Here is a 22,594-nt window from a genome sequence, read left to right as displayed (position 1 = left end):
ACACTTTCTATTCTTTTTTTTACCTGTTTACTTTTGTGACATATAGAAAGAGAGTAGACTTTAAATTGTTAGTCTTGTTTGTTTAACTGTTTATGATCGGCATTTTGTCTACATAAATCGAAAAGGATAATCACAGAAAAACTATACGATGTGATCTTTAATAAAGTGACCACATTTAATTCATCAACGATACATAGTTTTAATGGTTTAATCGGGATATAGATGTTATTATGAGTAGTTTACTAGAGAAGGTTAGATTTGACATATAATTTTGTTATTTTTTTTACATTGAAATATATAAAAGTTTAGCAGAACATATTTTTATAGAAAAAATTATTTACTTGTTAATCATTTTATATTAAAAAAAATTTAGTGCATCAACTATACATAATCATTTTATTTTTCATACAGCCTTATTATTGTTATTATTTTTTTATGATATATTGAAATCTATAAAAGTTTAGCGGAGCATTTTTTTCTAAAAATTATTTATTTGCTAATTATTTTATATTAAAAAACTAGTTGTAAGACCCATATAATACATAGGTTAAAAAAATTAAATATGAATTTCAAAATAATTCAGAACTTTGAATTTGTAAGAAAATAAAAAAAAATAATGAATTATTATAATTAAAATGTTTTTTATCTTTTAAATTTAAATAAATAAACAAAAAGACTAATGAACTTTAATTTGAGAATTTTGAAACTAAGTTTATTAATAAAATTGATATCCATTTATTACTACATTTATTGCAATTATTACATTAAAATATTATGTTGAACTTAATAAAATAAAAAACTCATAAAATAACATATAAAAAAAATTAATTCAAAATAACCATAAAATGATATTTGAAAATTTGAAGGAGAAACACTTATTTATTATAATAGACTAGTTTATAAGCCGTGGGAACCATGAGTTATAAAATTACTTAAACTTTCATAATAGAAATTTATAATTATTTTAAATTAAATTATTTTAAATAACATATTAATTAAAAGATATATCAAATTTTAAAGTTATTATAACTTCAAATTTAACATATAATTAAAAAATATAAATTTAAAATTTAAAATAAATTGCCTAATATATATAATGACACATCTCCTTATTCTAATAAAAGTGTAGTTTTTAATCTCTTTTTGACATGTGTCACCATATTAAGTCTCATAATTAATGCAAATTTTATTTTTCTTTTACCATGTTTCACCTTATTATATTGTCTTATAATTAATGCATACCATTTGTCAACATATTGGTTCTCCATTTCAAATTTCAAGTTTTAAATTTTCCATTCAAATTACATTAAATTAACAAAGAATAAAAATTAAAATAACATTAATACAAATTATAAAGTGATATAATTTTACATATTTATTTAAATTAACTATTATAATTTTATATAACTAAAAAAACCTCTTAATTAATAATTTATTTAAAATAAGTTATTAATAATTTTAAATTTTAACTATTAAAGTTTAATTAACTTTATAATCATGGTTCCCACGGGTTATAAACTAGTGACATAATATTAATAAGGAGTTATATTAGAGTGACTCTTGACAAAAATAGATTAAAACTATTTATTTATTAGAGTAGATGGATTAATTATTTGTTAATCATTTTATAATATTTTTTCCTATATTGCATTGAAATCTGTAAAAGATTTTTTTCCCCATTGGAGGCCAATTTAACACCATTAAATTCGATCTAGTAAATATCAATTAGACAATGCATCTCATTTAATTGTCATTTAACCGTGTATTTATTATGAATGCTGTTATTACCAAATAACACAAAATAATCATTAATTTTGCAACTGTTCGTATGTTAACTGAATTGGCAGGCAAATTGTGTTATTCACAAAAAACATGATCAATTTCTTATATATACCACATCAGAAAATTGTCGTTTTTTGTGATTAATGATTATCTATAATTGAAGCGGAAAGACCGTGTATAAATTTTGGAAAAAAGATATACACATAACCCACACATAACCGGTAAGAGGGCATTTCCGTCATTGTATATCAACACCTTTAGAAGGGCAAAGAAAAAGTGATGTAGAAATTTCGGAAGGGACAGGGGTATAAAAGTAAAATGACATGAGGGAAGAGGGATTACCACAAAAACAAGGAAAAGGAAGTAGGTAGCCAACTTGTGATCTCGTTATTTAAGTATTCTTAATTATATAATGTGACTAACATATGTTAGTCAAGCCTGCCCTATCTATATTTTCATTTTTCTTTCTTACTTCATCACAAAATTAAATACTTTTCTTCAGCCGTTATTTTCTTTAATTTAAATAAAATTATTAGCTGAACTAAATTTACACACACACACACATAAATTGATCACCAGTTAAACCAAATCAGGTCCAGGTATGTTAACACAAACATAAGAGAACTAATAATTAATTATACATGAATTAATTAAGTTGAGATGAGATCAGTTGTGTTGAAGTACAAATTGGTTTGTTGTTTGGAGAAAGTTGGTATTGTGGAGACAGGAGAGAAGCCTGAATAGTGTTTGTGTCTCTTGGCAAAGCAAATCTGGGCTACATATTTGGGAAGATCATATTTCTGGACAAAAGGTTGAGCTGCATACTCTTCAAACGCCATCCACTACATACACATAAAATAAATCAAAACAATTTCTTATGATTGATGCATGATCAATTCAACAATGTATTGAAGGTGTATTAATTTTGATTGCAATACAACTAGAAATAAGGTAAATAATATCATAAGTCCAAATGTAATGTGTATCTATTGGATAAGTACATATATACTCATATTTCGCCACTTTTAGTACTCTCTTACGAAGTCCAACAATCCTTATACTCTCCTGAAATGTATTTTTAGTGTTGTGCCTAAAATATTAAGGGTGCATTTGGTTGCGATAATTTCTCTAGTTTTTCAAAAAAAGAAAAAAAAAATCTAAAAAAACGATAATTTTGAAAACGCGTTTGCGTTTGGTCTGATAATTTTCCTAAAAAAGTTACAAGAAAAAGAGAATTTTTTTTGTATTCCAACCTGCTTAGATAATTAAACAAAACGAGTGCAAGACTCTAATAATTATCTGATATCTTAAAATACGGCTAAAAGCCAACTTAAACAATCTTTACAAAAAAAAAAGAACCCTACTTACCAGAAATAAAACATACCAAGTCCAAAATAGATAAAGATAAGCAATAATTAAATATTATAAAAGATTAAAGCGCACAATAACCCTTTGTCAAAATCGACGCCTGTGGCCAGTCGTATCATTACTCCCCTTCAAAACATGCATCTTGTCCTCAAGGTGAAATTCAAGGGTCCCCACATAGCTTCATATTGAGGCAAATCCTTCCGATGAATCAAGACCTCGCACTCCTAAGTAGGGATGAAAGTGGGTCCAAACCCAGACCGGATGGACCCAGACCAAGAAAACCCGGAACCGGTTAACAGGATTTTGTATATAGGAACCGGTTAACAGGATTTTGTATATAGGAACCGGTTAACAGGATTTTGTATATAGGAACCGGTTCCGGGTACGGTACCGGGTAAAGCAGGTCTAGAACCGGAAAACCCGGAAACAACAAAGTGGGTAGGTTAGAACCAGATAAAGTGGGTTTAGAACCGGAAAACCCGGAAACATCAAAGTGGGTTGGTTAGAACCGGATAAAGTGGGTTTAGAACCGGAAAACCCGGAAACATCAAAGTGGGTAGGTTAGAACCGGATAAAGTGGGTTTAAAACCGGAAAACCCGGAAAAAACAGAATTTTTTGGTAATTACTTACTATTTAGTGGGTTGAACTTTGAAAATTTTTATATTGATATCCCGACTTTGGGGGACAGTAACTCATTGAATATGAAACGAAAATTGACAAAATTATAGTCTAAAATCATGTACAAACTCTAAACTACACTCTAGGAAAAACCGCATGTCAATCTGACTTTAAACAAATGAGATATGCATGTGTTAACATTTTCACAGAATACAAAATACAAAAACAAATAGCTGAAAAGTTGAAAATTTTCAGTTTTGATATCCTGACTTCAGGGGACTGTAAATCATTGAATATTAAACCAAAAATGACAAAATTATAGTCTAAACTCATGTACAAACTGTAAACTACAAGTTGGAAAAAACCACATGTCAATCCGACTTCAACGAATTAGATATGCATGTTTTAAAACTTTCATAGAATACAAAAAAACTGAAAAACTAAAAACTTTCAGCTTTGATATCTCGACTTTGGGGGACTGTAAGTCGATGAATATAAAACTAAAAATGGTAAATTTATAGTCTAAAATTATGTACAAACTCTAAACTACACTTTGGAAAAAAAAACCTCATGTCAATCGAAGTTGAAACGAATGAGATATGCATCTTTTAAACGTTTCACAAAAACCGGTTCCGGCCCTAAAAGTGGTTCCAGTTCCTAACACTGATTCCGGTTTTTAGACCCGGTTTACCCGGACCCGATGGACCCAAACCCGGATTACCCGGAACCAGATAAAGCCAATTTTCAAACCTGGAACAGGAACCGGTTCTAACGCTTCTGGTTCCGGTCCAATTCCGGTTCCGGTCCAATTCCGGTTCCGATTCGGTTTTCCAGTTCTAAATCTCATCCCTACTCCTAAGTCAACCCTATCCTTCCATTCTGACTCCCTCCACCTTATCCAGCTGTAAAATTTCCTCCATTTCCTCGGTCAATGTGAGTGATAGCACCGGTGCTTCCACCATATCCCCGATGGCCTTTGGCAGCTGCGAAACATAGAAAACATTATGGATGTGAGCATCTTCCTGGTACGCCACCTTCCCAAAACGCTCCAAAACTTCAAATGGCCCAAAGAAACACGTAACCAATTTTTTGATGCGGCGTCTCGCCTCTGTAAGGACAAAGCTTTAAGTAAACCCAATCTCCTACCTTGAAGTTGACATCTCTTCGGCGAGTATCTCCGTGATCTATCATAAGTTGTTGAGATCGCAATAAATGTCCTCGTAATTCTTGTAAAATCCTATCTCGCTCTTCCAAGTACTGTCGATGTCGACATCACATAATGAGGACCGGACCGCACCATAATACACTAAATGCGGGGGATCACATCCATACATGATCCCAAATGGAGTGGTATTAGTCGACGTGTGGAAAGAGGTATTGTACTAGTATTCCGCCCACGACAACCATTTCACCAATTTGGTTGGGGTATAAGAAACGAAGCACCTCAAATATGTTTCTAAGCATCGATTAACTACCTTGGTCTGACGGACTCCGTTAAGTCTTACTACGCTTCAATACCATGCCATGCAAACGGAAAAGTTCTTTCCAAAACGAACTCAAAAATACCTTATCGCGGTCGGACTTAATCGACGTCGGAACCCCATACAAGTGAACCATCTCTCGCAAAAAAAAATGTTGCTACCGAAACCGCCATATACAAGTGTTTAAGTGGGACAAAGAGGGCGTACTTACTCAGACGGTCAACCACTACAAAAATAGCTGAATAACCAGCAAATCACGGTAGCCCGTCAATGAAGTCCAGTGGTAATTCCAATGTCTCCGGTGCCATGGTAGAATACTTGTGGCGTTGACAAACGTCACACTCGGATACCATTCGTGCCACGCCTATTTGTATGCCCAATAATATATAATTCATTTGTCATGCGTTAGTAGGTCTTTAGAACCCCCCGAGCGACACCCTATCGGGTTGCCATGGAACTCCCGAAAAACCTGTGGAATCCATTTCGAAGACCGAGGTAGCACTAACCGACCTTGGTAAAACAACCGTTATGTTCGACGGTGTCATAGTTATCGATAGCGAATAGCGGTAAATAGCGACGGGCCACCTATAAGCTACGTAGCGAATAGCGGTAAATAGCGACCGCTATTTCATATTTAGCGATAGGTATAAAAGTATTAAAAGATATTTATTATATACCTATTATACGTATTTAGCAATGTTTATACGTATTTAGGAGGTGGACGCAAGGATTCAGAGCAGAGCAAGTCCAAATCATAGAGGCGGGAGAGGAACGAGACTGGAGTTTAGTTAGCGCCAACCCTAATATGTTTATTCCAGTTCTTTTTTTTTACAAAATAAAGAAAAAATAAACCCAATCGCTAAAAGTCCCGCTTTTTGTCGCTATTTAGTCCATAGCGGTCATCGACCGCTTCGCCACGCTATTCGCTATAGCGACCGCTATGGTCGCTATTGACAACTATGGACAGTGTTGTGTTGCTTCTGACCTGCTTAACACTTGTTGCTTAACTTTTTGTATTTTCAAATTGGTTCTCAATTCTGCCAATAATTCGTCCCGTTTGAATTTTCTAAAAACCGTAAAAACCTCAAGGTGTGCTACATCTTACCGTCTTGACAGTGCATCAGCCACTCTGCTTTCCTTTCTTGGCTTATACCGGATGACAAACTCATACCCTAGCAGCTTTGTCAACCACTTTTGATGTTCCTCAAAAACAGTTTGCAGTTACATTTAGTTGATCCAGTAAATATTTTAGGTTATGTTGATCTATTTTAGGTTATGTTGATCTGTACGAACCAGGAATTTTCAGACCAACAGATACGGGCTCCACTTCTAAACCACTAAAAGAATTGTCATTAATTCTCTCTCGTACACCGACTTAATCTGGGCCAAGTGCCTAAGACTTGATTGAAATAAGCTATTGGTCTCTCGTCCTGCATTAGAACCTCCCCTAGCCCTAGCCCATACCTAGAGGCATCTGCTTCTACAACAAAATCTGTGTTGAAGTCAAGAAGAAGGGCAAGTACTGAATCTATGTCATCACTTTCCTGAAGTTGACGGAACGCACTTGTGGCTTCTTCAATCCAGCTGAAGTTGTCTTTTTTCAATCGTTTTAAAAATCGTGAGAAACGCACACCTTGAGGCGCGAACTAAAGGTGTCGCCTCTGTGGTAGGATTTAAAATGTACGCCTCGTATTAGTGAAGCGTAGAGGAATCGATTGAGGTGGTGCGTTTTTCAGAAGCTTAGGCCTTCGACTTTTTTTTTTTTACTTTTTGACGTCGACTTCTTTTTACGTCTGTTTTATTCCCCGGTTTTATAATAAAATTGAAAACTCGTTTCATTTATGGACCTAATCCACTCATTCGCTCACTCTAAAACGCCGCTCCTCTTCTTCTCAAAATCGCATCCCAACTGCATCTGTACTTCTTCAGTTCTGCACTTCTTCTAGTCGAAGGTCTGCTCACTTTCAAAGTAAATGTTCTTATTCTTCTATCAAAAGCATTTTGTAATTATTATTATTATTATTATTATTATTATTATTATTTTGTTAAGCAAATTATTTCTTTGGGACTATGTAACTACAATGACAACTACATTGACTGTATGAACTTTGTTTTTCACATATGAATGCTCTTATTCTATTTACAGTGAGGATGTCTAGTAAAGGTGGAAGGTCGGATCCTACTTGGAGGCATAGTGAAGAAATAATAGAAGAGGGTCCGAAAAAGGCATACAAATATCTAAAATGTAACTATTGTAGCAAAATCATTAAGGAAGGGGTTCAGAGAGTGAAAAATCATATTGCTTGTACACACCAAGATGTAGAGCCTTGTCTTAATGTTCCAGACATAGTGAAAGAGGAAATGATTCAGTTTTTAAAAGCATTTCAGGCTACCAAATTAGCTTCTCGAATGGCCTTTGAAGAAAACGTGGCAAGTGGGGCATACTACAACATAGGTGGAAGTGTTGATCCATCATTTACAACTAGTAGCTCTAGGGGTGTTAGAGGACCAATAGATAGATGGATGGTGGAGGGACAGGAGGATGAAATAGATGGTCAAGGACCTATGACCCCGGCGAATGCTAAATAGCATCGAAACCAAGTTTGCTTGGATATTGGGAGGTTCTTTTACGAGAATGGAATCCCATTCAATGTATCCAATAGTGTCCATCATTTACTAATATGGTACATTCTATTGGAAACTATGGACATGGATTGAAACCACTTCAATGCATGAGTTAAGAATTTGGATCCTTCAAGAAGAAGTCAAGACAACGACAACAATGGTGGATGACATAAAAGCAACTTGAAAGACAATCGGGGTGTCATTGTTATCAGATGGTTGGTCAGACATGAGAAACCGAAGTCTGATCAACTTTTTGGTCAATAATCAATATGGAACTGTTTTTTTGAGAGCTATTGATGCATTAGATTGCATAAAAAATGCTCAAAAAAATTTCTGAGTTGCTTGATGAAGTAGTTGAAGAGATCGGGGAAGATATTGTTGTTCAAGTAGTGATCGATAATGCTAGTGCATACAAAGGTGTCGGAGTATTGTCAATGGAGAAGAGAAAAAACTTGTATTGGACCCCTTGTGCAGCTCATTGCATCGATTTGATGCTTGAAAAACTCATTGTTTTGACTCAACATAAAAATGCTTTGCTTAAAGCAAAAAAGGTTAGCAATTTCATCTACAACCATCAGTGGGTGTTAAGTATCCCGGAAGATTCTGAAGAAAGATCTAATTTGACCGGCCGCCATGAGATTCGCCACAGCTTTTCTGACTATACAAAGCATTTATGAATTGAAACAAAACTTACAACAAATGTTTGTTTCAAACGAATGGAGGGCATCTTATTGTGCTAAGAAACCCGATGGTAAAGAGATAAAAAAAAAAAAAAATTATGGATGAAAGGAAAAATGTTCAAGTGAATTTGATTAACAAGGATGACGGGGTTCATCGGGGTCAAGAAGATGGGGATGACTCGTTAGAGAGTAATGTGAATGATGTTGATTATTATATTTGAACTTGATTACTAACTTTTGCGTTTCTTATGTGGAAGTGTCTTTTGAAGTTTTAGATTTTTTTATGTTTTTTAATGTCTTTTTTATGATTAATGGATTTGCTAGTTAAATTAGCTTAAAAATATATGTTTAGTATTTTATTTTTTATAATATATATATTATTCCGCTTCGGGCTTACGCCTCACTCCGCCTCGAGGCTTACGCCTCGTGAGGCGAAGGGAAAACGCTTCGAGGCGCGATTCCGTACTTTAAAACCTTGCTTTTTTGAACTACTCTGTTAAAGGCAAAGCGATCTTATTGTACCCTACCACAAACTTTCAGTAATACCCGATCAAACCAAGAAACCCACGTAGTTCTCGCAAATTGTTGGAAAAGACCACTCCAACATCGTGCTGATTTTAATAGGGTCAGCTGACAGCTTTCCCCTTCCCTTTCCCCCTGATATGATGCAGCCTGGGTACTCGATCTGTTTTTGGGCAAAAACACATTTCTTTTTGTTGGCATACAACTAATTCGTTCTATTTACACCCAATACTTGTATAAATGTTCCTAATGGTCGTTGTCTGACTTGCTGTAACAATATTATCCAAGAAAACTAATACGAAACGCCTTAAATAAGGTCTGAATACCTTATTCATGAGTGACTGGAATGTGGCGGAGGAGTTCATAAGGCCGAAAAGCATTATCAAGAATGTGGCGGGGGAGTTCGTAAGGCCGAAAAGCATTACCAAGAAGTCGTAATGTCCGTCCTGCGTACGAAAGGACATCTTAGAAATGTCTTTTCTTTTCTTCATGCGGACCTGATAATACCCGGTCTTCAAATCCAATTTCGAAAAAGTGGTTGCCCCGTGCAATTCATCTAAAAGTTCGTCAATTCATCTCTGTCTCCTTGTCGTCGCAAATCAACATGACATGTAGTGTTTTTATCGTGGCAACAATCCCCCGGGACATATTTGGCATCACTTGAAACACAACCTGGCTTATAGCCAAGAACTGTTCATACATAGTTCCTTCATACGATGGTTGAAGTGCTTAAATCCTAACATTGATTAACCAGGAGATGTGAATGTTCGTTTTCTAAACAAATAGGTTGTATGCTAGTACTCCCTAATTTGCTCCAAAACTTTATTTACCTTGGCATCAAACACACCACTCTCTAGAAAAACACACTAATCATTTCAGTGCATAAAGGTAGGTGTGAGTGTGTGTGTGTGTGTGTGTGTAACATGGGGAGATATCTTTCATTAATCATTTGATAACTAAAACCAACCTGGGCTGCTTCAATTTCTCTTTCCTGCTTCTGGATGTCAAAAGACAAAGGATGCAACATGCACATAAAGAATAAATCTGACTTGTTAAAGAACTTCTTATGACTTTGTCTGCAAAACAAAAGTAATGTATTAGATCAACAACCCTCAAAGCATCTTTAATAAAATATTTATGTTGCACATCAAAATGAAAAAAGAAAACAAACACATGTTTCAATCAAACCATCAACATGTACAAGATGTTGACTTTGACATAATTCCTCACCTGAACGCTAATACTTCCACAAATTTGGCATCAATCTGAAACATCAAAAACATCTAGTTTGTCAAGCCTGATAATATCTTAGTTTACACATAAAAATCCATTTTTGGTCATATTCATACTTGATAGGGACTATGTTACAAATCTAACACCTATCATATGTATTTTGTAGCATCAAATAATGTCTCTTTCACTAGAAATGGAGAGTATTTTCTGTATATAAATTCTCCATTATCCATAGAGCAAATACATGCAATTATGCAAATGCAAATTACCCCTGTCTCTTCTTTTACTTCTCTAACAGCAGCATCACAAATATCTTCACCCTGTACAAAAAAAAAATTGTTCAGATATTAAAAGTTAAGTTCTAATAATAATAATATGATGAATAACTAACCAAATCTACATACCTCATCAACAACTCCTGTAGGAAACTTCCATACTCCAGTTCCACTCATTTTTCCACCCTTCTCTTGCACCACCAGAACCTAGTACCAGTAGAAAATTCTCAAAACAAGTAAATACATACAAGTGTTTTTGTTGTTACTCTTAATCCCAAATGAATGAAAAAAATCAGCAATTTTAACTCATGGGAGATGACACTCATTTACCCTCTAGAAAAAGATATATACATGTGTTGAGTACCTCTCCATTTTCTTTCATGACAAAGGCACCAACACCAACTCTATGAGTTGCATTTGGTGGCAAAGTATTAGGAGTTGCAGGAATCCAATATACAAGCATCAAATAGTTTTTCTCTGCATGGTGATAATAGAAGCCTTCCTGCAAACCCAAGTTGAATTTGAATCATCTCATTATCTTAACCCACATAAATGCTTGAATCCAAGCTATGAGCTTACATTAACAGCAGATTCAATAAGATTTGCAAGCTCGATTGGTAGTCTAAGCCAGACACCCTTCTTACCCTACACAGGAATTGACCTTTTGGATAAGTGAAGAATCCATGTATATATTATTTCCATAGCATGATTGAAGCATAAAAATCGCAGAAAGAAAATGGAAGTTTTGGATAACCTGTTGTTTCCATTGTATGATTGACTCCTTGAGTAAACAAGTGAACAGAATCCGGTCCATTGGCTCAGTAGACATTTCCACAATAACACCTCCATGATCATCCTCCTTAGCAGATAACAATAACACATTATCAAGCTGTTTAGCTGCTGAAGACCTCACTGAAGCTGATATGGAACGTGCATTCAAATGGATTCCAAACGAGTTTCTGATTTTTCCTAGAAATTGTAAGGATAGCAAAATTGTAAAGCACATCCAAAGTAGTACTGTACTACTGAAATCAAATGAGCAAAGAAGAAATACAACGAGTGGATTCTCGAATTTGCCTAAAAAATAAACAAAACCTATAAACATCAAAAGCACACCGAAAATCCCTAACGCAATATCGAGTAACTAGAAATTGAGTAAAACTGAATCAAATATAAGCTGTATAACTGAAAATTAATGTAGAAAAAGATCGAATGTCAATCAGTTAGAAATGGAAACTGAGATACGGACCTGCAGGTCCTCCGGTGAGGAAAGTTGGGCGGAGACGGAGACTTGACAAGGAAGGGCTTGTGGAGCTGAAACATAAAATTGATGGTTTTGGGAGACATCTGATTATCATATTTGTCTCTTCGACTTACAATTATTTCCCTTTTCAACTGTAATCAGTTTATATCTTCTTTAAATATGTGTATATTTTATCAGCCACGACGTCCACTTCTAGTGTCATTTGTTCACGAGAGAAAAGAGTAGATGCAGTCGCTTTTCAAAAGAGAAATTTATCACATATGTTTAGTGAACTATTAAATAATAATAATAATAATAATAATAAAGAAATATATTTTCAATAGTTAACATTTCAAGAACTTTTGAACTGTGTCACAAAAAAATAATTATCAAAATAGCTTCTTCAATAATTAATATTTTTTAAATTAACTAATTTATCATTTATCTATCTTAAATTGTTATTAAACTCACTCTTATAATTTATTATTTTATTACCATGTCATATTTTCAGAGGAAAAAAATTATTATCATTATAATTAAATAAAGAAAAATATTACAATACCAAAGTATAAAAGATGATAAACTTTTAACATATATAGTTAAAAAAAAATAACTGAAATGTTTTATCTTAATTTTTATTTTATTTCTTAAATTAAGTAATTAACTAAATATATAAAGTCTAACATTGGGCTAAATAACATTTCTATCTAGGCTTGAAAATTGAAATCCAAATGATTGCAAGCCCAATACCCAAACAACAAATCTCAATGCGTACTCTACGGAATCCTTTTTCTTTTTTCTATTTTGAAATGAGACCATCATAGTTTTCAATATTTGTTCTTATAAAATGAAAAATAAAACTAAATGAAATCAAAAAGATGCCTGTCCATTGTTTTTCTTAAAGTACTTATCTACGGTTATATAAAAGTTATAATTTTGTTTTCAAACCGCCAAATTAAGCAAAAATCAGAGAAACATCCAACAAATAACTCGCCTTTGATTAGAAAAACAATCATCCATAAAAAGTAGAAATGCAATCATTATCATGACTATGGTCGTATCATGAAAATCCAGTTTTATTAAATCGAACCATCTTAATATTACATCCAATGCTTTAAGGTTTTAAAAGAGTTACACTAAACTTTATACAATTGTACTTGAATCATGACTCGAATTTTTTAGATTAAAAGGAATTTAAACATTGAAAAGAAATTTGATCTTCTAATTTTTTTCTCCATTATATTGATGGTCAACATCATTTGTATGAGAATGTAGTTCTTGTTATTATTATTTTAAAATGTAAATGTTTGTATATCTCAGGTTTGATACATATACATATAATTCGGATGTGTATATTTCATGCATTACCTTTGGTGTATAATTTAATTGTCGAAATGCATGAAGAAGAGTAATAAATAAATAAGTAAACACTGCATGGATGATGGAACTCGGGATTTGATAACCAAACACCATATATATATTAATCAAAATACGATAGACAACAACATTAAAAGATAATAATAAAATAGAGAAGAGAATCATTGACATATTAGATAATCAATCAATCAATGATCATGAGGCTTGGAGGCATGGATGAGGAAGATGAGAACGGCAGCCAACACCACCGGAATAATCAAAAGCACCGGGAATGATGGTGGTGCCACCGGCCCCATTACCAGTGGCAAGAACAACAAACATCCCACCACAAAGAGCATGGCCACCACCGATCCGACACCCCAACCATACTCCATGTCCTCCATGTCTTCTTCTTCGATTACGAGCTTAAACGTTCCCACTTTCTGCCTCACGATCTTTCTCTCTCTATATGTATATCTTCTGCATGCATGGACGTGTACGTATTTATAGGAACGGGATGTGGCGGTTGGAAAACGGTTTTTAGCAGCAGACCCGTCGTGACGGTTGATGGTCAAATGGTCAAGCGCCGTTACGTTATCCGGATAAATAGTGAAATTGGATTTACTAATCGTTGCCTCCTGTCAGTCCTGTGACGATATTTTATTAGTATAATAATAATAATAATAATAATAATAATAATAATAATAATAATAATAATTATTATTATTATTATTATTATTATTATTATTTTGTATAAGTTTTTATTAGAATAACCTATTTTTGCGTATGTTGTGATTTTAGTTAATTAATAATTAATCGCTTATTCTGAAAATTTCATATTATTCAAATGTTAAAATCGTAAAACAAATTACGTATTAACCTCTTTTTTCCTTAAGGTTGTTGAGGAATATACAATTATACATCATTCCATAGTCCACCAACGATTAGCTCAAGCCCAGGCCCAAGTTTTAAATAACACAACAAAACCCAAGTTCATCAAGACAAGATCAAGATCCAAGTACCGAGACAATCCAATTCCAACCCGTAATATTCTTTTTATATTTTGCTAATATTTATTTAAACTTGTTGAACAAATACAAAATAATGTATATTTAATTACATATCATTGGTTCCTTGCAAATCATGAAGATATTTTTTTAATTGATGATTATACAATAAACGTTTAATTAATGCATTTTATTGCAGATTTAGATGTGCAAAACACATGTATGTGCTTCATGCTTAACTCAGGAAAATAAGTTTGATTTAAAAATGTCGTTATGCGACCAATTTTTTATAGTAGCCTACATACACATTATCATCCATTCGAAGAATTTAAAATGTCACATAAGCAAACTGACAAACTGCGTCACATGTACAAATATAATTGTGATAAAATATATATGTATAAAGAAATTGGCTACTAACATTGTCATAGACTCATAGTAGCATATGAAAGAAACTAAGAAAGTGGTTCTTGAAAAACAGTTGTTTAGTAAATTGTAATTAGCAACAAAATAAGTAAAATAAAATATACGGATATGCAAGTACAATGACATTTATTTTAATTTGATTATCAAGACATTGAAAATACAAATAACAAAAGTACGTTGAGTCATGGAGTTCAACCACTTGGGAATAGTTGGATATTTCTTAGAATGGAAGATGAGTTTGTGGGTAATGTATCGTCACACATCACATTATGTGAAATTATATGATAAGAAAATAAAATAAATGGCATAAATTAATCGAAAATCGAAGGGTGACAATGAAAATAAAATGTATTCCAACTAGTTAATGTATCGAACGAGTGTGGGAAGTGTGTTTATGATTGTTGTCACCGCGTGCTCTCAACCACGTGTCATCATTATAATTGTCCACATTTTCCCAAATCAACACGCCTCTCATCTTTATATGTCACTTGCCTTCATTAAATTCCAACTCGTACTAAAATTAAAGTCTAGCAAGAGAGCGAAAGAGGGAATGGCGAATGGCGAAGGTTTCCATGGCTACCAGAGACCCAATCCTCATTCAACATTTGGTAAAATTGTTTGACACCTTTTGCTTCAATTGCATTAATTTGAAGTTTTTTGTGTTTATTTTGTTATTTGGATGAAGTGTTTAAGTAGATGTGGATTTGTTTCTTTCGGTATGAACCAAATGTAACTTCTTCTTCTGATCTGATCTGATGTAGAGATTTTTAGTTAATTAGGTTATCGTGTTTGATTTGCTAGTTGTTACACTGCTAATTAAATTGTTTATGATTTTGTTTTGAAAATCTAATGATGTTATGTATCTTTAATAATGTTAATAACTAATAATTACACATACAGAGAAGAAAAGGAAAAACCCTATTTCGATTTAGACATCAAAACACATATCTTTCTCTTTTAGAAAGGTGGATTTAAGTGGATGATGAAATTTTTTGAAGAGTTTTTCTTTTGTGTTGAAAAAGAAAAAAGAGAGAAAATGGTTTGGATTGGGAGAAAGAAAGACAAATATGAGGAAACAAATGGCATCCATCCCATTCATGCTCTCTCTCTCTCTCTCCGACCCCACACACCTCTTACTTTTTGTGTTTTTATTTTTTTAATATTTATTTCTATTTTTAGTTTTATGTACCTGACAATAGCTTTGGTTTAGGGATCCATTTCCTAATTTTAGTTCTAGTAATTCAGTTTCTACGTAATTTATATTTGGCGTGTTCCGATTTTTATTATTTTAGCAAAAAAAAATGGATTTTTAAGAACATCTACCATAATAAATGAAAATGATATTGCCACTTGTCATTCTCTCATTTAATTGGCCACATGTCATTTTGTCATAATTTTGAAATATTTTTATTTTCCACTTGTCAATTATTTCATTACTCATTTTCACTATATCATTAATTTAGTTTCCATAAATTAAACCTAATATAATAACTATTAATTTCAAATTTCAAATTTGAAATTTCAATTTTAATTTCAAATAAATGTACACTTTAAACATTTGTATTTAACATTTTATTATAACAACTCGTGTAGTACACAGGTCTAACAATTAAACACATAATTTTAGATAATTTATTTTTTGCATGTTTTTTTCTTCATAATTTTCACTTATTTCATATTTCAAATTGAAATAAACTTCTCATTTAATCACTCATATTTAACATTATGTTTTAATTAACCCGTATAATATACGGGTTTTACAACTAGTTAATTATTAAAATAAATAAGATGAAATCTACCAACATAATTAAAATTCCAAGCAACTTTTTCTTAAACCGTGAAAACAACGTTTATTTTTCTTCTTATTATTAATGTTTTTTTATTGTTTATGAGGCTTGTAGTTTTTTTAACCGTGAGGTTGATGGTTAGAAATTAGTACTACGAAATTGTCGATGTTTGGATTATAAATCGAGATCTTCAATCTAAAACACAAAACCTCTACAAAATGGGTTAGTTTTACGTTGCTAATTTTGATCTAATTTGAAAGTCTCTTTATAATTATTAAGATATTTATATATTTAATCAATAATAAAACAATATATAGAACGAAGTTATTTTGTAAGTTTGAGAGAGTGTCTTATAGGACCAACCGTAACTATTTTTAATTTTTATTAAAAAATCTGATATTATGTTTCTTATTGATTTTTTGTCATTTTATTTTGTTTCGTGGGCTTCAAACAAAAATCCTTGCCTTTTGAGATTGGTAAAATATTTAGGGATTGTTTGGCTTAGTTTTTTTAGAAGCTAATAGTTTTTTTTAGAAAAGTTGCAAAAAGTCAAGTTTTTCTGACTTTTCTAAAAAGCTTATTTTTCTTATATCCAAAATCCACAAGTAGCTTTTAAAAGTGTTTAAACATCTTTTGTCTTTTATCTTTTCCTAAAATGACTTTTGGCCTTTTAAAAGCTAAGCCAAACATCCCCTTAAAAAACAACCAAAAAAATGACAAAAGTTTTGTATGTTTTCCTATTTTTATTTACTTTGTTTGGTTAAATAGCTTTTAAATGAAAGAAATATACTTGAATATCAGTTTCGTTAATGGTGACATATATGGTATTATCGGGCATTGTGATCAGGAGCAAGGAATTGGATGCAACCACAATCAGAACCCACCAATAACATCGACGAATGCCTTGTTCGAGAACAAGATATGTTCATGCCAATAGCAAACGTGATCCGCATCATGCGAAAGTCCCTCCCTCCTCATGCCAAGATATCCGATGATGCTAAAGAAACAATCCAAGAATGTGTTTCTGAGTTCATCAGCTTTGTGACTAGTGAAGCCAATGATAGATGCCAGCGTGAGCAGAGGAAGACGATAACAGCCGAAGACATCCTTTGGGCAATGAACAAACTGGGATTTGATGATTACATCGAACCCTTAACAATCTATCTTCATCGCTACAGGGAGCTTGATGGTGGCGAACGTGGGTGTGGAAGTCAGTCGTTTACGAAGACAGACGATGTTAATGTTGATCATACTGCTAATTCCATGTCGTTTGGTAACATCGATGCTTTTGCGCCTGTTTTTCGCATGCGTGATCAACTGTTTGGCCCTGCTACTATCGCTGGTTTCTTGAATGATCCTACAGCAAACGGTGGCCCTTCTAGGCAAGCTGCTTCTGTCGCTGGATTCCAACCATATGCTCAGTATAAAGAGTAAGGGTGAGATACATGCCAGCTGACAGGGACGATGATGATGATGATGGATGCATGTTTGTTTGTTTCTTCTTTTTCGATCATGGAGGATATTAATTATAGAATATGAGTTCTTTCTAAATGGTTTGCTTTGTTTTGTATTGCCAAGGTATGTAAACCATTGGCATACCTATCAAGTAGGAACTAGTAGTATGCATCTAATTATAGGGGAGAAAGGTTATTATATATGATCTGTTTGTTTGGTTTAAATTTAAGTCTATGTTTGCTATTCGGACCAGTCTGTATTGTAAACTTGTAATCAATGATCAATGAATAATTCACAAAGTAACACAGTAGCAATGAACTTTAAGTTTGAGAAACATCAGAAATTTTTGAACAATTGATTGATGGTGTTTACCTTCAGTGATAGATAATCAGATGAGTAGACGACAATAATTGATATTTCCTTCAGAGATCAGAATGTTGCCTAATAATCAATCATATTTATAGATTGTAATGTTTTGATTTTTGAACAATATAGTTTGCCTACAAAACTACAAATCGTGAGAACTGAGAAGGAGTTATCATAATGTTGTTATGGAGAACAGGAGAAGCCAAGAATGGAGGAGGCTAGAATCATGATCGTTAATCAAAGATTCACTGATTTAGAGTCCGAGAAATCGAGAATGGAGAAGAAACATCATACCTTGTAGAAGAAAAGGAACAAAAATGACGTGTGTGAGGGCTAGCAATCCAGATTCACTATTGATAATAGGTATTGGGTATTTGGGTTAAATGGGGCCCCTTAGAAGGGGGGCCCTAAGCCCTATCTTTGGTCAAATACAAATAAAGCCGACCTTGCGACTTAGTTTATGGGTCACAAGCAAATTGAATATACATCACAAGTACAATAATAACAATACAGTAGTTACATTCCACTTTCAAGTTTGAATACATGGTTCTTACATATAATAATAAACAAGTAAACGCGTGAATTTCATTAACAAATAGGTCGATATAACAAAACCCAGAGAAAACTATGTTGCCCAAAATCCATAAACATTTCTTCTGCTAAAAGTTGGTTCTATGATCTCCTGAGAATTCATGTAGTTTGAGAGTCAACACAAAGGTTGATGAGCATTACAGGTTTTCTGCTAACCGCAGTAATAATACTTTTATAAGTTTGAAATTTATTTCTTTTGTAGTTAAAACCATGTTTGAAAAATGTTTGATAAAAAGAAAAAAAACAAAAGTAAATTCATACTTAAAGTGTTTGATAAAGAGAGAAATCATAAGTAAATTCATACTTAAAATGTTTGCTAATGAGAGAAATCATAAGTAAATCCATACTTAAAATGTTTGATAAAATGAGAAACCGAATTTGTGGTTTCTACATAGAGAGATCCAGTTAATGCTTAAAAAGAGAGAAACTGAATTTGTAGTTTCTAGATACATAATCCAGCTTATGCTTATAAAAAAAACTGAATCCGTGGTTTCTAGATAAATAATCTTGTAGTTTCTAGATACATAATCCAGCTTATGCTTATTTATGCTTATTCTTTTAACAAATAATTCTTATTTCGATAGCTGTTATGACGGTATGATAGTTGTTTATCCTAATATTTAAGATTATTCGATTAAAAGGTAACAATAAACCCTTTTAAAGCTGAATAAAAAAATAAAACACATAAACGGATGATGGTAAATGAAAAACACAAAAAAAATTAAATAATTATAATTGATGTTTGATAATTATCTTGGGTTCTATTTTAATTTGTTTATTAGAGCAAAACATTTTAAAAAAACGTTATATAATATGAACGAATAAAGCGTTATATATATATATATATATATATATATATATATATATATATATATATATATATATATATATATATAGGCAATAACTCTTTTTTCGGTGATGACACATTTAACAAATTGAAAAAAAAAATACAAATCATAAAATCGAGCATAGTACAATATCGGAGAGAAAAAAAATTGGATTATTAAAATTGAATTATGGATCATAAAAATGATCCATGCTTGCGATTTAATGATAAAAAAAATTCCATTTTTTTCTCTCTGATATAGTATTATGCTCGATTTTATGACTTATGTTTTTTTTTCTTCAATTTTTTAAGGTATACTCACGAGTCCTCACCTGATCCTCTCTCTCTCTCTCTCTCTTACACACACACATTATATATATATATATATATATATATATATATATATATATATATATATATTAAATCGTATATTCGAATAAGACGTCAAAAACATTAAAAAAAAAATCTAAACCACAAAAACAAAGATAAATAAATAAAGCTAAGAATAAATAATAACATGATATATATATATATATATATATATATATATATATATATATATATATATATATATATATAGAGAGAGAGAGAGAGGGAGGGAGAGAGAGAGAGAGAGTTAGGTTACTGTGTTTTTGATAAGTATTGTGTGCATGTATGGTTGATTATGGACCAATCCTTTTAGTTATTTAAGTAAGTGATTAATAAATATAATTAAATTAAAAACAACACAAAAATATCATCTAAGTTCAATATAAGGGTATTTTAGTCAATTAAGACAAAATTAAAAAGAAAAATTTAAGATTTAGGGGATAATTAATGCCCTTGATTTAAAAATATGGTTTTTAAAAAAAATTAATTCAATTTCAAACGTAATTTGTAAGCATAAACCGATTTTATTCTATCATAATATTATTTTGTTAGAATGATGTTGTAACATCCCAATTTTTCAAGACCAAAAATTTCATTTTTGATATAACAATTTAGAAAATCGTTTATAAGAAAACACCATCATGTCATATCATTTCATCAAAACCACAATCATGTGTCTCAAAACCATAACATGAAAATAGTAATAATATTAGAGTACAATCCTGAGAATGTCTTATTGCGGAAATCCTGTGTGTGTGTGTGTGATGCGCAGCTACCGCGCCAGCTCCTTCCCTTTCGATGAAGAGGTACTTGAAACAAAACTGAAAACTGTAAGCACGAAGCTTAGTGAGTTCCCCCATCATACGAAGCTTAGTGAGTTCCCCCATCAGGCATACCGGGGTGCCCGGCCTACCTTGCTGAGCATACCAGGGTGCTCAACCTACCCCTGCTAGGCATACCGGGGGTGCCTAACCCACCCCTGTCAGACATACCGAGGTGTCCGACCTACCCCTCCGGTTTATCTCAACTGGTTACAGGGACTATTTCACCCCTACTACTACCACATAAAAGCATAACATAATCTTACTGCCAGGCATACTGGGGTGCCCGACCTACCCCTTTGGTCCTATCGACCGAATATGGGGACTATTCCCCCTACTACCACTATCACATAACATCATATCATACTAGTACATAAAACACAACAGATAGTGGCAAACCAGACAATTATCACAAAGACAATCATCTAGCAAACAACTCATACTAGTGGGTTGGCCTTGGTGCCTTAGACCCACTTCTAATGTAAGGTAACTCACTTCAATGTCGTGTTGTATCTAAACTGTCATCGATGCCGGGATCAACTCCTCTCAACTCCTACACATAACAATTTTCCTTAATTACCATTTCACACTCTTAACCCCTTTAAAGGGTCAACTCATATCAAAGTCAAAGTCAAGATCAACACTTTGGTCAAACTCAACTTTTGGTCAAGGTCAACATCTGGTTGACTCAACTGGCCGAGTTTATCCACAAACTCTCCAAGTTCCATAATCCTTAGAATGCTAAAAGCTTCGACCCTACTTGCCGAGTCTTTCAAGAACTCGCCGAGTTCTCCTTCGTACATAATCGGGACCTTCTAAAACTAACTCATCGAGTTCATCCTTGAACTTGTCGAAGCCTGCTTCATGAAACTTGGCACGTCTAACCCTGCACTCGCCGAGTTCTCCATGAACTCGTCGAGTTCTTCTTCATGCAATTGGGACTTAGTCTTGAACTCGCCGAGTTTGTTCTTGAACACATCGAGTTCTATGATCTTCAGGTCCATAACGAACCCAACTGACTGAGTCTTCTTCCAACTCAACACATTGCTCGTTAACAGAAGAGGTTTGGGGGAAACTGTGACCCGACTCGCTAAGTCGTATGAGCGACTCGTCGAATCCCTCCATGTCCACAGGGCACGCCCATGGGCCTGGGCGACCGCCCCGGTCCCCCAAATGCCAAAAGGACTCGTTTTATACTTCTTATATTAATTATATGGTAAAAGACCATTAGTTTTAAGCCCAGTGAACTAATTATTCAAAGCCCAAATCACCGGTTATCAAAGCACCGCCGATACAACAGATGAAGCGAGATAAAAGAATTGGCGTGCGATGATGTCCGGCTTCCAAGGCGCCATAACTCTTCAGCAATAGATTTCAATGGAAAATCCAAACGTCTTATCCAGATTCAAGAAGCAATGGTTTGTCGATTTTTTCTTATTCACATTTCAAGTGAATCGATTTCTCCTTCATCTTTTATGATTTTCTGATTCTGTCAACAAGTTGTTTCACTGTCTTTTCAGTTTTCACCATATCATACTACCGATAGTAAATCGAGAGTGTTATTTCTATTTTCTTTTCCTTCTTTTCACGATTTCTAATTACTGAATCTCAATTCTTTCCCTTGTTATTTTCGATTTGAAGTTTCCTTTTTTTCGAATAGCATGATGGCACCTGTCACACCCCCGAACCAAGGATGGCGGAAACGTCCGGGGGTGGAGGACTTCATGTATAGTATCACAACAACGAGTATAATAGTGCTCAA

At 33.2% G+C, this 22,594-nt stretch overlaps 2 protein-coding genes across 2 annotated transcripts; one reads left to right on the top strand and one right to left on the bottom strand.

Annotated features, from left to right (window-relative positions):
• Positions 1–2,328: 2,328 nt before the first annotated feature.
• On the bottom strand, positions 2,329–12,065 carry LOC111918197 (nudix hydrolase 2). Its single transcript, XM_023914117.3, has 9 exons — positions 11,835–12,065; positions 11,340–11,554; positions 11,165–11,230; positions 10,950–11,087; positions 10,715–10,792; positions 10,580–10,630; positions 10,308–10,342; positions 10,045–10,153; positions 2,329–2,624 (listed from the first exon to the last, which is right to left on the bottom strand). Exons 1-9 carry the CDS (start codon positions 11,941–11,943, stop codon positions 2,433–2,435), a joined length of 993 nt encoding a protein of 330 aa, XP_023769885.1. The 5' UTR covers positions 11,944–12,065; the 3' UTR covers positions 2,329–2,432.
• A 5,200-nt stretch (positions 12,066–17,265) lies between these two features.
• LOC111919060 (nuclear transcription factor Y subunit B-1) lies at positions 17,266–17,914 on the top strand. Its single transcript, XM_023914937.2, has one exon. It carries the CDS (start codon positions 17,266–17,268, stop codon positions 17,836–17,838), a length of 573 nt encoding a protein of 190 aa, XP_023770705.2. The 3' UTR covers positions 17,839–17,914.
• The last annotated feature ends 4,680 nt before the right edge of the window (positions 17,915–22,594 follow it).

The sequence above is a fragment of the Lactuca sativa genome, chromosome 7, assembly GCF_002870075.4.
Source record: "Lactuca sativa cultivar Salinas chromosome 7, Lsat_Salinas_v11, whole genome shotgun sequence".
In the NCBI taxonomy this organism is placed as follows: domain Eukaryota; kingdom Viridiplantae; phylum Streptophyta; class Magnoliopsida; order Asterales; family Asteraceae; genus Lactuca; species Lactuca sativa.
Note: the sequence above shows the minus strand (reverse complement) of the source record. Positions and strands in the feature narration are given on the sequence as shown.

Coding starts and splice junctions, on each gene's coding strand:
- LOC111918197 (XM_023914117.3), bottom strand. CDS start 11,943: ATGATAATCAGATGTCTCCCAAAACCATCAATTTTATGTTTCAGCTCC. Junction 10,343..10,579: donor AAGTAAAAGAAGAGACAGGG/GTAATTTGCATT, acceptor TTGATGTTTCAG/ATTGATGCCAAATTTGTGGA. Junction 10,154..10,307: donor GTGGAAGTATTAGCGTTCAG/GTGAGGAATTAT, acceptor TTTGTTTTGCAG/ACAAAGTCATAAGAAGTTCT.
- LOC111919060 (XM_023914937.2), top strand. CDS start 17,266: ATGCAACCACAATCAGAACCCACCAATAACATCGACGAATGCCTTGTT.